At 42.7% G+C, this 20,243-nt stretch overlaps 1 protein-coding gene across 1 annotated transcript; it reads right to left on the reverse strand.

Annotated features, from left to right (window-relative positions):
- Nucleotides 1-12,839: 12,839 nt before the first annotated feature.
- Nucleotides 12,840-16,893, reverse strand: LOC136440820 (immunoglobulin superfamily containing leucine-rich repeat protein 2-like). The gene has a single exon (XM_066436943.1). The coding sequence runs from the start codon at nt 16,309-16,311 to the stop codon at nt 14,065-14,067; it is 2,247 nt and encodes a 748-aa protein (XP_066293040.1). The 5' UTR covers nt 16,312-16,893; the 3' UTR covers nt 12,840-14,064.
- Between the last annotated feature and the right edge of the window lie 3,350 nt (nt 16,894-20,243).

Here is a 20,243-nt window from a genome sequence, read left to right on the forward strand (position 1 = left end):
TAACTTGATACATGGTATCGATGTCTGTATCCTGCCATGTTCAAGGTCCTTCTTGTCTTATGAAGTTCTTTTAAAATCTGTCCACGTGTTAGCTATAACATTAGATTATTCTGCTGAGTGATACAAATACCTCAGCTGTATGTGTATGGGTAATTTCTTGTAAATTCTTAGACATTTTTAAACGATCTTTGCTGACGTTTTATGAAATATCTAACATATCGGTACATATATTCTAGACTTTGTTCAAGCGATCAGGTCATAAGCAATAAGGTAAACTGATGTGTCCGTGTGATCCCTAAACGACCTTTAACAGCGCTTGTCTCTCAGTAGAACTCTAGTGTTGACGAATCCCCCGAGACCGCCTCTAATGTACACATCCTCTAAATGCGAATCGCGTGTCTCCTCCTAATGGAAGGTTGAGAGAAGGGCGTCCGAGCCTGTGTACGGGAGCGGGGATTACAGAGCGATTTGTCGCCACGCATTCGCTCTGATCTTCGGCGTGATTCAGTAGACCGCGTAATTTCTCACACACCACGTCCTAAACCGGTGCAATGGTCTAGTGCAGTGGGTAGAGTGTTCGCCTTGCACACGTAGATGTGAGTTCGATTCCCGGCCGAGTCATACCAAAGAAAAAATGGTACATACTGCTTTCTCTGCTTAGCACACTTAGCGCTGTCAACTAAAAGACAACAGTTATGCATCGACTTTGCTGCTAAACTAGAACAGTCCCCACGTTTTTCGCTCCTGGCTTCCCCTCACACCTGGTCAACAACACGGTAAAATCATTCGGAACTCGACCCGCTATGGACAACCCCCTGGCACTAACCGTTACACCAAAAGCGCCATTCCGGCCATCATCAGACTTTTAAACGAACTCTAGAAAATATTGTAATGACATATTCCCAGCTCTGCTTGTTCCGAGTCAATCCCTGAGTAAATGATTATCAATTATTTTAACTGATATTCATTGCTTTAAAACTTTTAATCCCTGTCTGAAATCAGTGTAACTCGCAATGACCTATGCTGTACTTAGCCTCGCAATTCAGCCTTATAACGGCTGCCATGGGGCCTGTCTGTTAGATGATGACGAATAAACCAGTCTACTACTACTACGACTACTACTACTACTGCTACTATTATTGCTACTACACTTAGCATGTGGGGAAGAGTATGGTAGTTAAACACATCACCAGTGGACCAGCCCCCTGCTTTGGTGACTTGCCAAAGGGCTACAGAAATGGAGATGGGCGCCACCCCTATGCGTCTTATCAAGACGTCTGGGATGCTTTAAATCTAACGTCCTAAATGGTCCACAAACGTGCTTTCGGAACCTCGCAAGTTACATTTACTGGTTGTAGGCGATTTAGATTGTGCAACAGTTAAATGTCACTACACTGAAACGTAATTAACGGTCAGTGTGAGAATGGACGCTCCTCTTCATCAGTAGTGAATGTGAACATTTATAGTCACACTCGTGTTACTCGTCGGTATGGATTAACTTAAAGCCACTATTTCCGGTTTGCCGAAGTGCTTCATTGACCTTCAGATGACTCTTTGGGGGTAGGTAAAATTATCGTAAAATGAAAACTCTCACTCGATCCTCTTGGCAAAGCTGTGCCATTTCGTAATGTAACAGAGAAAACACGCGACGGAATCGGAGTAGGCTTCCATCAGACAGCACAGATAGATTTACAGCAGCCTGTTCAATTTTTAATTATGTTGGAAGCAAACCGTAAAGATAACCTGTCAATTCCGAATGACGTTCATATAATAACAATGATTAACGTAAAGGATATAGATGATAAAATGTATGCCCCATGTTGGTGATAGTAAGTTGTTTCGCATTTGCGTAATTGGTTTGAAAGACCTTGAACTTCGTCAAATTTAAAGCCAGCAAGGTGAAAACTAGCGTATGAGTCAGTCCACTTTAATGGATTGAAAGGCATATAGAAGTATACACCAAAATGTGCTCTATGACAGATGAGAGCTTTATCGTGGAAACATATGAGATTAGTACGTTTCCTGTTTATCGCGGTGTTTGGTAAATGTAAGTGCGTTGTCAGCCGTATAGGCTCTTCCTGTAGGAAGCTGTTAAAAGATTACTTATTGATTTATATCCGCTGAAAGGGTGTGTGAAATATTAATGATCGAACTGCAGGTGGCGCGGGGTCATCCAGGGTCACATGTGAGGTCACGTCAAAGTCATTCGTCTGTCTGTTTGTAACTCCAACATTCAAAAGAGGGTTTCAACGTGTGCAAACAAGCTTCTAACAAACATTTGAACCGTTGATCAACTAACGGTCTTATGATGAAAGGTAAACAATTCAACCGACGATTAGCCAATATGAGCCAGATCGACGAAAGCGATTCATACTCGATTGGTTCGGTTTCATATCAAAAAAATGACGCAGCAAGATGTTGATATACTTCTGTGAAGTGTTTGTTTATAAGCGACGTGAATAGTAAATGTGAAGGTAAATCACGTTAGGGTTGGCCGAGAGCGCCGCAAGGCGACTCCGACGAATTACTGCAGCAAAGGATTATTGTAGTTATCATTCAACACGTCCGATGACGTGCTCCCAGCTCCCTTCATAAAAAATCTACACTACTGTAAGTTTTTTTCCCGTTGTTACGCCACGTCTTTAAAAAACCTTGCTACTTAATGACAATAACCATCACACCTTTTTATTGTGACATACACAGTTCTGTTTTATAGTCCAAGACCTGTAGTAAAACATGCATGTCTTGATTTCTGTTAGACAAGTACGAAGTTCATGAAATACTATCAGATATTGATACTCACTCTGATCCCGAAGAAAATAGAACCGTGCGACATTTCTTTACATTTTCATTGCTACTTCATAACACGTCATTAAGACATCCGTGTGGCCACGCGGGTGGTTTCCGCCAAAGATGGTGATTTTCACCAACGGATGTGATCGAGAAATGATAGAAACGTCAAAATACTATTCAGTTATGCCATCTAGGCATTTGTTCAGGAATTGCAGGGGGCGATTGCTCACGACGACATTGCATCCGATCATGTTTCTCTCAAACGATAATGCACCAGTCAATTGCAAGGAACCTACATCTACTAGTATTTCATCTTTACTTCAAATATTCAATTGGATATCAGAGAGAATAATGGCTTTCGATAGGATCACAGCAGTGGTCAGTCACAAAACTGTTAATTGGCAATTTGGAAAGTGGAAAAATGCAATGATCAATTTGTGTGGGTTCTTTTTGCATGCAATTCACTATAGCGCTCTTATGGAACACCTATTATTCACAAAAAGAAAGCGGAAGTTATCTGCATCCACCTGTATTCACATATACTGTATCATGTTAGCTCCTGACATTTTCTAACACGCCGATAGATGTCGCTTTTTTCCTTGATGCCGTGTGCCGTGTATATAACGCGCTTGGCACTCTCGACGGAGTAAATGAGAGTCTGAGCATGTTGAAATGACAGATGAGGCTGTATCATCATCCTCTATAGTATTCTCGGAATAGAAAGCACCAGGAACGACGCAAGGCATCAAGCGCTGGGGTGTTTTCAATTGAATATGCAGATAGTTATCAATAATCAACTATTCAGCACCAAGGACAGACATAGCTTCAAATCAGTCGTGAGTTTAACAGACATCCTTTACTTAAATCCCGAAGTTAAAGGACAGACCCGTTTCCAGGAACAGTCGTTTGAATCGTACGTTATCGCTCTGTGTTCGTAGCCGTTGTCTATTTTCTGTCCTTCAGCTCCGCATCTGTGCCTCTTCTGTTGCATAGTACCATAAGACATGAAACCGACTTCGCAGCTCATTTCGTTAGTGTTTGACAAACTAACCCTGGCTACCCGGTACCGTTTTTGCTCCTTGCTTTCAAACTTTTGAAGGATGATGCTATCGTTAGTCACGACAAATGACTAAAAGCAATTATGTTTTCCATCAAGATTTTGCAAGTAATTTTGGGCTATGCAACGCAGTGTACGCTGTCCTTTCTTCAGTTCACGTGAAGTTCGCGACAATACCTTATACATTTCTAACACCATTATGGAAATTGCTGTTCCGCGTGTCTATGCGTCTTTCAAGCTCGTCAAATCGTCCTTCCTAAGTTTTACTGCTTACAAGGCTGTATGTGTGACCGCCAAACCACACTGTTATGATGCGTGGTTTATTTATGATCTGAATCTCATTTTCTAGTGCTTACTGTGTCCGTTATCAGCTAGACAAGACGACAATAAAAGTGAGGTAAAACCATTTGTCTCCTTTTCTGTGGCGCCAACTGATCCTCAATGATCTGCAAATGGGCCATAAAATGTCAACGTCAACAAGCAGACATTGGGATCATTTATCAAGAACAACTGGTTTGCATTATCAAAGAAAACCGTAACTAGTATTTAGTTTATTTGTGCTTGACCACAGGTTGGGATGAGGCTTACCACTAGTGGAACTACACATAACATGCACGTGCTTCCTGGTTTGGTTTTGTTCCGTACATCTAAGTCGCCAGTTTAGAAAATGTGGTACATCATGTTCTGTTTATCAGCAAAGAAAACCCAATTTGCGGTTGAACAGCGATTGAGCCTGGATTGAGAGAAAAAAATAGATCCTTCACTTTTTATTACCCTCCGCCTGGCGCCAGTAGGAATGATATCACATCTACAAACCGTGCCAGTCGCGGAAAGGCAGTTATCTAGTCATACCGCTCGTTAGATTTATGGGGACAGCTAAAGAGATGATGTATTAGCTTAAGGTGGTAAACCTACATTAAATGTGCATTCTTTTACTTATTTTCTTCCGTATTGTTCTGGTAGAGTTAGGGTCTGGAGAAACAGAAAAAGATGAAAGTTTACGAGACAGCTTCAAGGCCTAAATGATTGAAGCAAATGCGTGAACAATCGTTCATACTATAGGCAAAGTAGTGAGCAACCTCAAGCCAATCGTACACACTCACGTCGTATCTTCAGAAAAGACGCTGTAGCCGCATGTTCCCGTTTAGAACTTTATTCAAGCCCACATCCAGACTAGTTTCGCCTTGTGTGTGGCTTTCTCGATGGTCAAAGGCTCGAATGAGCAAGTATACAATGTGTGCTGTCTTATATAGCGTTCACACTATAGTTAAACCAAACCGCAATGTTTTACCGCAGAGTGCTATGATGTAGACTCCTCCATCCTGCGGCGCCAGCATGTCGCCACGTGCCGTCCGGGCTTATGGAGCAGACGGGATATCTCCGCTACAGATCCAGACTGGCTAGACGCCTGGCAGACGGGATGGTCGTAAAACAAGTTCAGAACCGCCGTGTGAAACACCCAACGGGAGTTCATCCGGAGTTCAACTGGGGGGAAGGCGTTTGTTTATGTCTGAGGATTACCTTACAGGAAAGGTGAATCGTCGGGCGCCTACTTTAAGGCTGTGTATTTGAGTCTTTTAACGTCAGTGGGTCACAGCAAATCGCAACCACATTTGCCTTTACCCCAAGATCTTAAGTCTGCCAACAGCGTTACAATACTGACCATGCTAATGATACTTTCCTACCCTGTTCTACATTGATACCTGCTGTGAAATATACAGTTTGATTGATATTGATAGTTTTTGTCTGGCGCCAAAACCACATGTTCTTTATTAGAAAATCCGGTCCATAAAAACGCATGAAACGGTACTGCTCCAATTTCATGATAAGCCTCCTTTATGGGTTCTAACCCCAGACAATGGCTACACCGTTGCTTTTGTCGTAATCTGTGGATTATTGGAAATATTACTTGTCAAAGTAAACTAACAAAGGTTGTCCACCGAATGGCTATTTTAATTTTGTACTGTATCAAACGCGCTTGTAGGGCCGTGTAAAAATAGAAAATCACTAGAACTAGAAGCAGAAAACCGAACCAACCAAAATGTAAGGCATTTGGGCGAGAAATATATACGGACATTTCAACCAGCGTCTGTTACGATGTCTTCCCTAATACAAAAAGTAATAAGCGGCAACAAATATCAGGTACCAATGCTCTTTTTGTGAGCCTGTACTCACATAAACAATGTAATGTTTCGTACTCTTTAAGTATGCACAAATATACAGTCATTATACACAGTTCTCCCAGATCCTGCTTAGTACCCTAGTCATTATACCTACACATGTAATGTGATGTTTTCATAATGCATGGCTTCAATATGCCCCTATCTCCGCAGCAATGATTTGGAATATGCTGAAAGCGTTATTAAGGCAGCGACACGGAACAGCGGTCACAGCATCCCTGTAAAATTGTGCACCCAGCAGGCGCGTCCATTGATCCTGAATCTGTCGTTACATATACATTAACTAGGTCAGACTACACCGCTGCAATGTTTTCTCTGATCGAAAATGGGTTGAAATATTTGCTACTTCTTTGAAATCGTAGGAAATAACATAGTATCCAGTTATTGTGCGGATTATAAATACAATACAAAAATATTGTGATTCATCGTCTTCTTTAGATATTTGCTGTCATTTCTTCAAACTAAGACATCAAAACGACTGTAGAGTCAGTAAGCTTGTGGGTTTTTATAAGGCTGTCAGCTACACAGTATTTTTGATTAAATCCTTCAGTTATGTGATCTAAACCAGATAGGTAGAGCAATTATACCATGTATTTAACATTGAAAGCAGCTCTAACGCATACCAGTGACGTGTCACGTCGCGCTAGTTTGCCCACAATATAGCGGTTCATTACTATTGATTGCTTATAACCTTTGACATCTCCGTTCCGCACCAGCGATTTTCGCCTACATATCCGTTCGCTTATTGCTCAAAATAACGTCTCCTATAGAGATGATAATTGAGAGTGTTCTAGGAATAGGAAATACTGATTGTTAGTTATTTGCAATGGGGTTGTTACGGGTGAGTGCGTTTTATTGTTCCGTCGTTTTTTTACAGATATTGCTACAATATTGAGCAATAAACAGACAAATCTAACGCATTCTGTTCATATCTAAATTCATGACTTTCTGATGAAAAGCGGAAGCGCATGAGCTAAATATGAGTGGATTTCACTGTAATAATGCAGGGATAAAAAGAAGCATGATATTAATTCACAGCGATGGTCCACACGCCACGTGTTTGGAATACATTTCAGCAGTATTCCCACGAATAACATGGTATCATTTTTTTCGCGTTCAGGTTAGCTTTTCCATTAAGTGTCAAGAAACAACTGAACATGATTCAGTCCCTCATCAATCTTTGAAAGGTTATAACTGACTTGGAACTTCGTCGAAAAGGCGTCGATGTACCGCTCCTATTGCAGATAACAGATCATTTTTATCATTTTGATGATCGTACCTTCCCCGTACTGATGTACATTAGTATGCCTTGCAGTGTTTCCGTTCTTTTGAAGAGCCTGAGTTGCCTAATTACTGCTCACTTGTGAGTGTGCGCGCGGCTTCCCTCCCGTCGTGCTCAGAATTTCATTTTGATATTAGTGCATTACTGATGTTCAATCGCTCTGTTCTGATTCGTATTTACGGGACTGAAAAGCTCTTATGTCGGTGGAGCATGTGGCCGTGCGCGTGATGTCGTTTGTACGAATGGAGTTTCACTGAGCGAAACAGTATACCATTCAAAGCATCAGACCTTTTTTTTAGCGATATGACCTTTGGATACAGGTAGCATACCTACTGTAAATACGACAGGAAAAAAGTGTATTTTGTTATCGTGGACACTACAAATACAGGACATAAAGATTACATCATAGTTCACAGAACGGTACTAGCAAGTGTGAATGAAATTGAATATGAACGTATTTTAACTCTTGGGACGGCAATGACTAACTTAAAGTTAACACAGTACGTAAGCGAATTCAGCACCAAGGGCAGGGATGGTTGTATTGAGTGCAAACACATCTTTTCAAACGGACTGCTGACATTGTTGACGTTGCAATAGAAGCGATATTGCATACTGTTTGTTGCTGTAAGCAATAGGAGTACTGACCATCACAAGGTACATGGGTGTACAAACCATGTGAGTGCTGTTTTGTACTTGTGAACACTAACACACAAGACACGGGGGTAACAGATGGAGTACAACATGAAGCAAAATACAAATGTTGCAATTTATTCTTTCTATATAAGTAAACATGTTAACGTGTGACAGACATAACACCTTCCGGGAAGACTTTCCGTCAGAGTCAACATTGCAACCATGGCAACGTAACCGTCACACCGAATCCCTCCTGAGATAAAGCAGGTGTCCCCGAGAGGCACCATGGGAAATCAGTGTACCCGTCATTAATGAGGTAAATGATGCCGAACGCGCGATAGCACTGTTTGTAATACAGACTCTCAGCACTTCATTGTGGCACACGCAAAGAGCCTTTGGCACAATAACAGTGTATCAAAGTGACAACGAAAAATGGATGTACTGTTACTGAAAATAGATTACTTGTTGGATCATAAAAGCAGCAAACACGTTGTGAAAAGAAATAAACCTTGTTTGACGTTGAATGCTTGACAGTCCGATCATGCCACAAGCTCACGTTACATAGTGCACTGCGTGTAGAGCAAAGCAAACCCGATTTAAAACCCATACTGTTAGCAAGAACATAGACATTCTGTTCTCCAAACAGAGGTTTCGGTAGAGGGGAGAGAGAAACGTCAGAAATTGCGTCCACTCCTAGCCATTTCAACAGAAACCTCTGCCTGGAGAATATAGAAATCCCACTGATAAAGGTCTCACAAAAGGCCCCCTACGCTTACAAATGTTGCAACCGATTCAAAACCAAAAACTGCTAGCAAGAACCAAGTAGAGGTTCCGTAGGGAGAGAATCGACAAAGATCGCGGCCATTCCTAGCCCTCTCGGCGGAAACCTCTGCTTGGAGAATATAGAAATCCCACTGATAAAGGTCTCACAAAAGGCCTCCAACGCTTACAAATGCTGCAGCCCGGGGTTTCCGGTGCGCCCGTGTGATTGACAGGTGAAAGGGACGATTTCGATCGCTTGATCTATGGGATAAACGCATGCCGTCCTCATAATAGAGGCGGAATAATCAATATTTCATTGCTTTATTTCAGGCTAAATTCTGTGAAAAATTAACCGAAAAAGAGCAAGCAGTTTCTGTTTTTTTTGTTCAAAATTTTTGAAAAACAACACAAAAACAAAACTTACAACCACACTAACTATCAGCATTTTCCTCCGTGAACAGATGACGTATCTTTCACCTAACAGCGTGCGATTACTCCTGTTTGTGATATTTGCAGTGGGGCCATAAATTTCATTCATGATAAAATAACATAATCTCACAATAGCTGGTGCGGTTGAAAGGTGATGAAGATTTAATTTGGGGACGTAAATTACGAGTATGACATCTGTATGGGCCTGGATATTAGTCTAACACGTTGTACTACTTTTAATTTAGTACAGTTCCACTCGTTGTTACGTTTACTGAATGGTTTTGTTATAGAGGAAGCTCCGCCCTACACAATGCCCTTGGTGATAGAGTCCCCTGAAAAGTATGTTGGTATTGTATATGTTAAACATTGATTCGAACAGTACATGAGGTCCTATATTTGTGCATATTTTACACTTGATCCAAGTAAGTTAGTTTGCCACAAGTGTGTTTTACAATGTATCATATTTGTGTGTATTTGACTGAAATCTAGAAAGATTTCTACAACACACATGTCATTGTCGTAAAGATGAGAGTAGAACATCCATGTACGTGACATGTGGAGATGGAAGTGCAGCCATTCATTTTATTAACAAATACTGTCGTGAAGTCAGCATCTTTCGCTTGTGCGATGTCGGTGACCTGTAAGATGTTGCAGAACGGCACCAAACGTTGATTCTTAGGAGAAGATCTTGCGGTAAGTGTTATAATCTTTGTCTTAACTTTGCAGCAAACATTACTAGAGAACATTTGAGTTGTCTCATGGAACTACCTACATCGGATGAAAATGAGGCCCAGGGTTCACACACACGGGTCATGGACGTGTTCTGTTTCCAGTCATCCCTGCCGTTGACTGATCAGACATGAGGGACTGGGGTTATTGTTATGACTGCATGTCGCTCTGGTATTAGAGAAGAGCTTCTGAAGCAGCCATGGGGAATTCAGCATGGAACACGCTTCCGTGCAAACGTGCTGATGACCGAGAGTAAGGGATACCAACAAACCGACATATGACACCAGCCTGCTTGCCACTCAGTTATCATGTTATAATACGACTGGCTGGTTTTACAGATATTAAGCTGCCTATTTCACGCATACATAATAAATACAAAGATTATTCATAGATCTGTGTAAAACAGCGCTTCACTGCGATGTTTTCGAACACGACCATCTTTTGCAGCTCGCGACAGAACTTTTAGGTGTTTGAAAGTCACATTAAGTGTCAAAAAGGATTTGTATCGAGATTACAATTAGTTTCCTGTTGTTGTTGATCTAGATGGATGGGGAGGCGCGGTGGTTTATTACTGTACCACTGTGGCACGTGGCGTGAGGTGTGATGGATGGATGGAGTACCTTTTTCATTCCCTCCTATCGCACTGGTCGATTTTAATTCCACTCTTTTCTCTCGGTTGTACAGGGATGAATATCTCACACGAATTGCGAATCACTGTAAATCCACCATTGTTCCAATAGTGTGGTATTTCCGCGTGCCATGCATGGTGAGCAGACTCATTCTTTTACTCAAACAGTGCTGTGAACATGTTCACTTCTGCCAATGTCATATTCAAACCTAGCAGTCACTTTGACCGTTAGATCGTTGCTAAAACAATGATAAGAAAAAGGTAAAGGAATGAATAAATCTTGAACACTACTATAATGCTTATTTAGCTCACTCAGACGCTCACGGCGTCTACAACGTTGGAACCAACGCTATTATAACAATCACATTTATTTGTTAAAGTGTGTCACCCAGTCACATCTTCACGCAGCCTACAGTGATCCGACTGTCAGTTCCTGCCAATTACTGTTTGTGGCCGAAGACGGATGGCAGAGGACATTTAATCCACTTTATCCTGTCCGAAATCCACTTTATTGTTCAGGTTATTACGGTGGGAAAGAGATGAAATCGTATATCAATCAGAGCCTCCGTTATTTCCACCTAATCTGGTATCCGTTCAATTAGGGTTTTATTCGTGATTTTCACATCTTTCCAGTTGTGTATGTTTTTCCTACATGCCAGCGATATGATTCCTTTTTTTGTTTGTTTGTTTGTTTTATAGGGATCTCCATTAGTGTAAAAATCATTTACAATCTTACACTATTCTTCCTGGAGTCCATATTCGCATTAAATACATTAAAATCAAAATACAAGGAAGAACACCCATACAAATGATAGACAGTCATAACCAAAATCAAATGTGATACACGACATCTGCAATTGACAGACAGTAATGAACAAAATCAAATGTGTTGCAATAAATAGAGTGTGAGAGGTCCGAGGTCAACTTGAAATACATATGTACATACATTCAGCTACCACCAGTATTGTAATGGCTTGTTTGTGTACTCTAGTGTAATCAGTCTTTCTTTGAGGAATTTTTTAACAGTGAAGGTGCGGATGTTTTGATGTGTTGTGGAAAGGGGTTATATGATTTTATACATCTGTACAGAAAGGTTGAAAACTACAGCAGGAACTTCCGTTGCCAATTTATTGTAGGAGCATTTAGAGGGGCAAATGCTTTATGCCGAGATCACGCCCATGAAGATCATCATCTTGGGCTTAACACACGTGTTGAGTATCTTCTAGGTTACAAGCTGAGATACCAATGCCAGATATTTCTTATGACGACTTCATTCTGCTGGTGTTCTTTTGCAAGACAATGTTAAAACAATGACACAGAACGCAGAGATGAAGCCCTCTGACAAAGAGGATCAACTCTGTAAAAATGGCGGTGACATAAAACGTACCAGGAGAAACATGTTCGCCTCCGGGAAGGATTGAGAATGTTAGATCCTTGGCGGCCAATTCACCATTTTCCAAAGTGGATTTTGGTGTACTGGGAAAGCTGTGCATGTGCAGTGTATCATAGCGCCAATTACTTAGTATCTAAGAAAAAGACTTGTAATATGCACCGTGTCTTATACCTATATAAAAAAGAAAATAACACAGAAGCAAGACAAGTACACAACGACAAAAAGTAAGAAACCACAGAAGGCCCGTCACAAGCTATTGAAGGGTACCTTGCTTTAGAAACGATTGTCCAGACGTCCTCAGTACTATCGATTTCATTGTCATTGATCACATGAGAAAGCGATCCAATTTATCATATTTTGTAGGGTAAACGACACCAGATGAAAATATGAATTTCTTTTTGATTGAAATAGCGATAAAATCACAAACAGTGAAAGTCGATACATAAGTTGTGGACACATATGTGATTTACAAACCATAGCGAAAGATTTGAAATGAGATATTGTCGTATCGATATTAGTACAGAGGTGATAAAACAACCCGTCAGTTTCGTTATGAAATTGACGACTGATAAACATCAAGTCCGGTGGATTAACCCTCGCCAAGAGTTGTTGCGAAATGGAGCAGAAAAGGCCTGGGGCAAAGATGGCATCGACAGTAAGGATGAGTCCCACTTTGGGTGTGGTGGAATTCTGCATTCATTTGGGTGTGAGTAAGCGAGCGGGATTTGTTGCCCAAATTTGGACATTTGTCCTGTCGTATTCAGCAGATGGGTATTCACAGCCAATAGCAGGCGTAGATGGATTTTTTCTAGCTTCTTAGAAGTACTGGAGGACAGGAAAAATAGCACCAGTAGAAAAGGAGTGGTCGCTGATGTTTTTAATGTGAAATAAAACGAAATCAGCACCAAGGACAGAGGCCGAAATCACCGACAACACTCCTGACAAAGAAATGCATCTGTCTTCTTTCCGTCGCTTCTTTCTTTTCTCTAACCCTCTGTTTAGCTGTAGTAATGTTAAGATGAAGAAATATCTGTGTAGCAAAGCCCCCTCAGTCGTTAGTTAGATCTTCCTGGTCTTTATTCCTTTCGTCAGAACCCTGCCGTCGGCTTCCGGTGGCAGGTGGTTCAGATTGGCCGCCATTTAGAGCGCCTCCGGTATTAGCTATTACAGTGTGACAGATGAAAGAGGCGACTTAATAGAATTTTTCTCATAACAAGGTATTCAGTTAGAGATAATATGCTACGGCTTTGTTTGAAATTAGTTTAGCCAAGGAATATCCATGTTTTGAACAATAACAGGTGACTTTATTACAATGACGCGTATAGCTGCCATGTGAACACAATACTCACAATTTCCTCTTTGAAATATCACAATAACATGTTTGACAGAAAATTTGTCATAATCTAAAGTACAGACATGACCTCACGATCTGGGATTTAGGGGGCTATATTCACACAGGACGATTTCATCGTCAGGGGATCCACGGACTTGACATCACTTACATGGAATGTATTGTCGCTGAATGGTATCAATTTCCCTTAGGAAAAGTAATGAACTATTGACACAAAAGCTTAGCATTAACCGTTGAAAATTGCCGAGTATCACATCTGACAATGACAGAATTCATTCACATTACAGTTATATCTCACAAGTCAATACTTGCAACTTTGGTAGCGTTGAGTTCACGCTTTGACTGTATTTCATTTACAAAATCTATATTACAATTTGAAGTTTAAATTTGTCATTCAAACACCAGAAGAGCGCATATTGGTTCACAGATTCCAGCAACTATTTACAAGTCGGAGTTTTGTTTCACCGACAAAATTGTTGATCACTTCAGCGCCATCGTTATAGTACATTTCCACATAATGCATTCGTCACATTCGTGTTACAATACAGCTATACATACAAAATATACACAACAATCGCCTCTTTTCAGGTGGGAAAGAGTATCGAGTGACATTACCTTTTCAAGGTGAGACAGTGTTGCCTATGTTGCTTGCTGTCCTTAAAGTCAATTGTGTCCATGCTGTTTTCAGTTCCATCAATCCATTGTACCTCTGGAACTACAGTCAGAGTATAATGAAATAGTTCTACGTACTGTCAGCTAGCTGTAATGAGGCTAGATACTATGTACCCCGTCATTTCTGTCGTGTTTCTTAGATTAATATTATCATCTCAGAAACTTGTACTCTTTGAATGCTTCAGCCGACAGTACTGATACTGTGTGAAAGAAGCCATGGTCTTGGCGCGAGGAATTCTTCGAGATTTTGATGCGCGCCTTCCAAGGTTTCTCTCGGCGTTACTTCCATCCTCGTCCAAGAGATCTTCGTCGTTTCTTACGATCGGGGCAGCAGCAGCCCCTAAAAGTTCGGGTTCTATGTCCTCGTAAATGTGTTCCGACATACGGTTGGTGTCCTCTCGTTGTAGATGTTTTCTCATCGATGCCTTGGGGTCGCTGTCGTCGGGCGAACTCATCATGGAGGACCGAAGAGCCGCGTTTCGATGGCCGCCTAGCGTGGGATCGTCAACGTACGAGTTCCTGTTCTCGTACACATTGTCCACCAACGTGACACAATCTGATCTCGGTCTCACGTTCACGTTTGGTCTGCTTCCACTTACGTCAGGCTGTGCTTCTCCGAGTCGCCGCCGACAAATACTCAAGAAACCACAAAGACTGCCGCCATTTTCTTCTTCCTCTTCATCCGTTTCTGTTTTGATGACAACCTTCGGTTTTCGACACTGGATGATAGCGTAGTGGATACTGGCTACAGATAACGTTATGATCGCCATTCCGCACAGAAAGGTGCCAACTATGATCGGTCCTAACATCTCTTCCATGTACGTCTTACCAGGCAACGTTGAAAACGTGGTACACACCTTGTTTGAAAGGCAAAGCCGGTACAGTGTTCCTGGCCGCAGGTGCTTTAGATGATGGTCGGACGCACCTCCGACTTCCACCGCCAGAAGCTTAGAGATGCTTCGGTTTGAGTTTTCATCGAGAATTGTCATGTTCGCACAAAACAGAGGCCGTGCACAGTCTAACGTACACCCAAATCTAACTGTTGCTTCTTCCGTTGACACTTTGACAATGGAAAGTTCTAGATCGCTAGCTATTTGTGAGTTCGGCGCTTGAGATGTAAAATCTGAGCATACGTCGGGAATTGTAGTTGTTTGTAGTTTGGGGACCGTTGGTCGTGGTACAATTCTTCCAGAGGGTCGAGTGGGTACAACACCACCACCTCGTGTTGGAACAGTTGTGACAGATGACAAGGTTGGAGCCACGGGTTGCCCGGCGGGGCTAACGCCCCCCTTCTCCGTGGGACCTTTCGGCGGAGTTCCGGCGGCTGTCGGCGCGGGTTTGCCCGACGTCGGAGCCATTTTAGGTGCCATTGTCGTCTTCACAACAACAACAGGGACAGGGTCTCGCGTGAGGGTCAGAGTCAGTTTGGAGCTGACGGATCCTGCGGGATTTGTCGCTACACAGATATACGTGCCTCTGTCTCTGTACTGCACCGACCGCAGCACTATCATCCTGTCTGTACCCTCATCCTTGGGCCTCACCGTCCCCGCTGGAGTTATCCACTTGACGGTCGGGAGTGGGTCCCCGTCTATAGCACAGTGGAGGTATACTCTACTCTCCACGGGGATTATACCTTTGGGGATGACCCAGGCTCGTGCCGTGGGAGCTTTACAGGGCAGCTCCTCGGCCTGATCGACTCTCTCGCCGTGCAGCTCAGCAGGTGTGGCGCAGGTGATGTCCTTACGCTGTTGAACGTCGACGGTCGTTGTTTTGAGCCAGTCGGCTAGCCACTGCACCCCACAGTTACAGTGCCACGGGTTGGCGTGGAGAAGCAGATGCGAGAGAGAGTTCATGCGGTCGAAGGCACCGGGGGGAAGGGCGGTTATTTCGTTATGGTGTATCCTCAGAGACCGCAACTTGGTCATGCGATTGAAAGCTTCAATCGGGATGTACTTCAACTTGTTGTTGTTCAGTTTGAAGAGCTGTAATCCAGGTAGATATTGCAATGACTTCCACGGAAAATCTGTTAGTTCGTTGTTTCCCAAGTCCAGATTTCTCAGCGCTCCTAGTCGCATGAAGGCCTGGTCCGATATGGTCTTTATTTCGTTGTAGCTGAGCCATATGGAGTGTACCATGGAGTACCTGGCCAAGGAGTCGTCGGTTATAACCGTTAGGTCGTTAGCGACCAGGCTGAGAGAAGTCGTAGTCCGCGGGATTTCGGTCGGAACCGTCTGTAGGTTCTGGTACGTGCAATCGACTGAGCAGAGCAAAGTGACGTTGTTGCAGCGGCACTTGCAGACCGTCGGGCAGGTAGGGAGCGCCCCTGAAGCCGAGCTGACGAGAATCCAGGCCACGGGCACGATTATGAGGAGCGTCCACGGTGTGACTGTAGATTTGAACATCTTCGCTGCCTTCTGAACACTTTCCACGTCCTGAACAAAGTCATTTAAACTCAGCCTTGGCTTGGTCCCACAACAGTTCGCGTTTTTCTTTCTCCATGACAGTTCTGTGGCAAGGGGTGCGTAAGGAAATAAATGCTAATCAGTACCTAGAAGTCCCAGTTCCCATCATTCCCACCTGCAAATTTCTCCCCAGAAGCCAGCACCCGTGCGCAGCATGTATACATGAGCAAGCAAGTCAGCTTTCCGTAGCTGCTCATCCAAACGCCGGATCGACCCACACGCCTGTCAATCTCGCTGGAACCCAGCCCTCTGATTGGTCGCTCTTTTTCAGGACTTTTCTTGTGATTTGATTGCAGCGCTCCCTCGCCGGGGGAAATCACACCATCGCCCGTAAATAGGGTCTGATTGCCGCGCGTAAATAGGCACTTATTGCAGCGAAAACTTGTCAGCCTCGCCAAATGTACTTAATTTGCAGTCCACAAATAGGACATTAGCCGAATTTGCCTGACAATAAACAGATATCGCGCCTATAGATTGTGCGCGGTGATGATAGAAGCACCACACTCCTGACATGGCGGTATCTGCTCCAGTATCGCGGGACCAGGATTGAAAGTAAAAATGATTGACAGCTCGAGCACGCGTTGTACATCTTAATCATACCCAAACCGAGCACCCCCATCCCTCTGCGGGATTATGGGAGCAGCGAATATGATCAATATTTTATTGCCCCGCTTTCGCTCTACATAATCCATAACCCTGCCGAGCTCTGCGCTGATGAAAAATCACGCGAAATTACTTCCACTCCGAGATGTCTAAATTGAATACTCATGATAGGTGTGTGGTTCTGAACAGGCTTTAACACACACGGTCTTCATTTCATGGATATTCTTCTTTTGAAACACTTAATGCCGGTAGATCTAGGCCCACATAGCATACATTTTGGCAGTTGGACGTGATGAGGCCTTTGAGATAATCATATGGTCCTGGGACCACAGAAAGTCGTAAAATGTAATCAAATCCGTCTCTCCCCCCGCCGTGCGTCCGGGGATATGTCGGGGACAGGATTTATGATATACGGCAGTTATCATTACTATTAATTGTAGTGATAATGAGGTCTAACCGCCGCCGTAAATCTGTCAGAAGGTGCAAGATGGCGGGAAAATGCGGACAGGCTGGGGAGAACGGGCAGACAGGACGCCATCTTACATGGCGTGTAAAGATGTCAGGATTTCGTGAAGGGCATCTTATGAATTAGCCACGCATTATTAGAGGCAACTTGTCTTCCTGAGCATGAAAATGACGTGTAAAATTTGATTGAGGCATGGTGTACATGTTAATTGAAGTTTTCACGATGTTATGATCTAAAAATACGAAAGTAACACAGAATATGTGGAAACCCGGTAAACGTAACTTGACATGACTTGCCTTGCAGTGGCGAAAATATCGAAATAGCGAAACTAACTATCCTTCAATTATGATAGAGATATTTTCTGCATTTTATAGTTTCGAGATCAGATAATACCATCGCTGGAATTCCTTCTGCTGATGTGAGTTTCACGACGTGTGATTCCGGTTTCAGCACCAAGGACAGGGGTAATTTTGAAACGCGTCCAACGCAGTGGACGCCATGTTTTAGCTGTGTATAACGTGCATGGTTCATCAACGCTTCGACCAATCGTGACATTGAAATTAATACGTGTGCCAATTGATTCGCGTATCATTCCAGCCCCTGTGTTATTTGATTTTTTAGAAGTGCTTAGGAAAGTCTTTGGTGAACAGCTTGGATTATTTTTGTCGTTCAGATCCAGCACGCGCTGAAGTTAGTGATAGACATGTGCGTGTTGAGAGCTGTTTACATCTATGCATCTGAGTGCTTCCCACTTCAATTGAAAAAGCATTAGCACTAAGTGGGGTGACCTTCCTGAGTTTTGCAACATCAATTAGGCACATTTGGCACACTCATTTATTGTGTAGATATATGTTAGATTCGACGGAAAAATACTTTTCCTAAATCAAATGGCAGCTATCTGTGGCTATCAGTAAAGAAGTGGCATATTTGCCTAGCCTAGCCTAAAAACAATAAGTGGGTTTTCATTTCGCCCAGTTGTGGAGGGTATTTTTAGAACTCCGCCTGTATGGTAGCTTTGGTTTTATGGCGGTCAGAGCGTCATGATCGCCCAGATGGTTCATCTGTCTCACTAGCTAAGTTAAAGACGCTGTTAACATTCATGACCATCATTATTCTAACACCAGCCGAGGCATCACATAGCCGAGGGCTAACCAAAGCCTCCTGGCCGCTACCATGGCAACAGAACTGGCCTCCATTAGAAGGAATATTTCGGTGGGCGGAGGGTGACATTTACCACGCACAGCTTGTCAAAACTTGTTTTCCCGCGTACTAAGAAGCCGGAAGGACGCAGATATATTGATCACGGGATGAAGCGTGCTGTATGAAAGGATTGGGAGATAATAGTCACAGGGGAATATCGCTTTGGGTTGACGCACTACATCCAGGGAAGGGTTCAGATCAGATAATACACATGATGCATTACAGCGCTTTCATCCCAGCAATATGACGAATGTGATGTTTCAATTTTAATGACTTGTGTCTTAGTAACGTTAGTAGAATAATAATACAAATGTATCATGAGAAAATTGCACGCCGGTTACAAAACCAGTAATGTGAACGTGGAACGGAAAAAAAAATCAAAGGATCTGTGCGTAAATTCCCGGCGGTAGGAAGCCTAGTTGAGGGAGTCAGGTATGTTGCTGACGGTCGCCTCCTGTAGGACCCACTAATGGACGCTGTACCGCCTATTACCGGTACCAACCGGTCCCCTGGGCTGGGGATGTGCGGCGAATACGCGACATACACAAGTTGGTGAACTAAGCTGTCAGCTACGTAAAACACAACCAGAGCTAACGCTCAAAGATAGAGGGTTGATATAAGCAACTTCGCTCGAGTGCGGCACCACTATGTGCTGTATTGTTTGAATCTTGTAATAGTAATAAAAAAAGACACAGGTACAGGTATTGTTGTTCAATGTCATACAACCAAAAGACCAAAGTAATTGATGATAAAGTTTGATCGATCAGCGGCTTAACTTCAACACAAGCAAATATACTCACCTCGAATTTGCAAAGTAATTGGTATTTTGGAACTCTGATGTTGGCGTTTCTTTTTGTCTTCTGTCTTCGTGACAGTATTTTTTGAAAGTTATAGAGATTCGCAGAGGACAGGCGTAACTATTTGTTTGTAAATTTCAACGATCCCTTTGAAAATAGACTCTTGTGTTTTCGGTATCTGTTGCTGTGAGTCGCATTGTCATACTTAAGGATATATTCTGTATGCATTGTTGATACCTACAACATTTTCGGGGACTGGTCTCATGAGTTAGAGCGACTGGTAATACATGTACGAGTACTATATTTCAGGAGTTTGTTAAAAGCGGCACCTAGCGTAGGATGGTTGAGTTACACAGAGTGGGCGGATGTTCGATAGAGCTGCGGCTAAAAGTGACGTGTGTTTGAAGTGACATCTTAACATAACGTTGCATCTACATAACGTTATGATTTTTCGGGGTTAGGCATGCAATCATCTTAAACGTTCTAAACACACATGTAATAGCAAAACACGCTGAGAATTCGAACTTAATACTAAGAACTGATCATCGTGGCGTGATGAATATAAAAACAACAAAAATCCCTACACAATCTGTGTAGATTGAACTTGTAAGGTCAGCTTAAGCACTGCACGCCATTTTGTTTCAACTTCAGGTCCCTGGAGGACTAGCAATAGTCATTAAAGTGTTTGAATTGAATTTCTAAGCGGTAACTACTAACCGTTAAATTTGATCTTAGCGTTATATTTTCCTTTGGGAAATTACTGTAGCAGCAATATTGATATTGTAGCTTGATTGGGCTGTTCCGTG

This window comes from Branchiostoma lanceolatum, chromosome 8, assembly GCF_035083965.1.
Source record: "Branchiostoma lanceolatum isolate klBraLanc5 chromosome 8, klBraLanc5.hap2, whole genome shotgun sequence".
NCBI classification, from domain to species: Eukaryota; Metazoa; Chordata; class Leptocardii; order Amphioxiformes; family Branchiostomatidae; genus Branchiostoma; species Branchiostoma lanceolatum.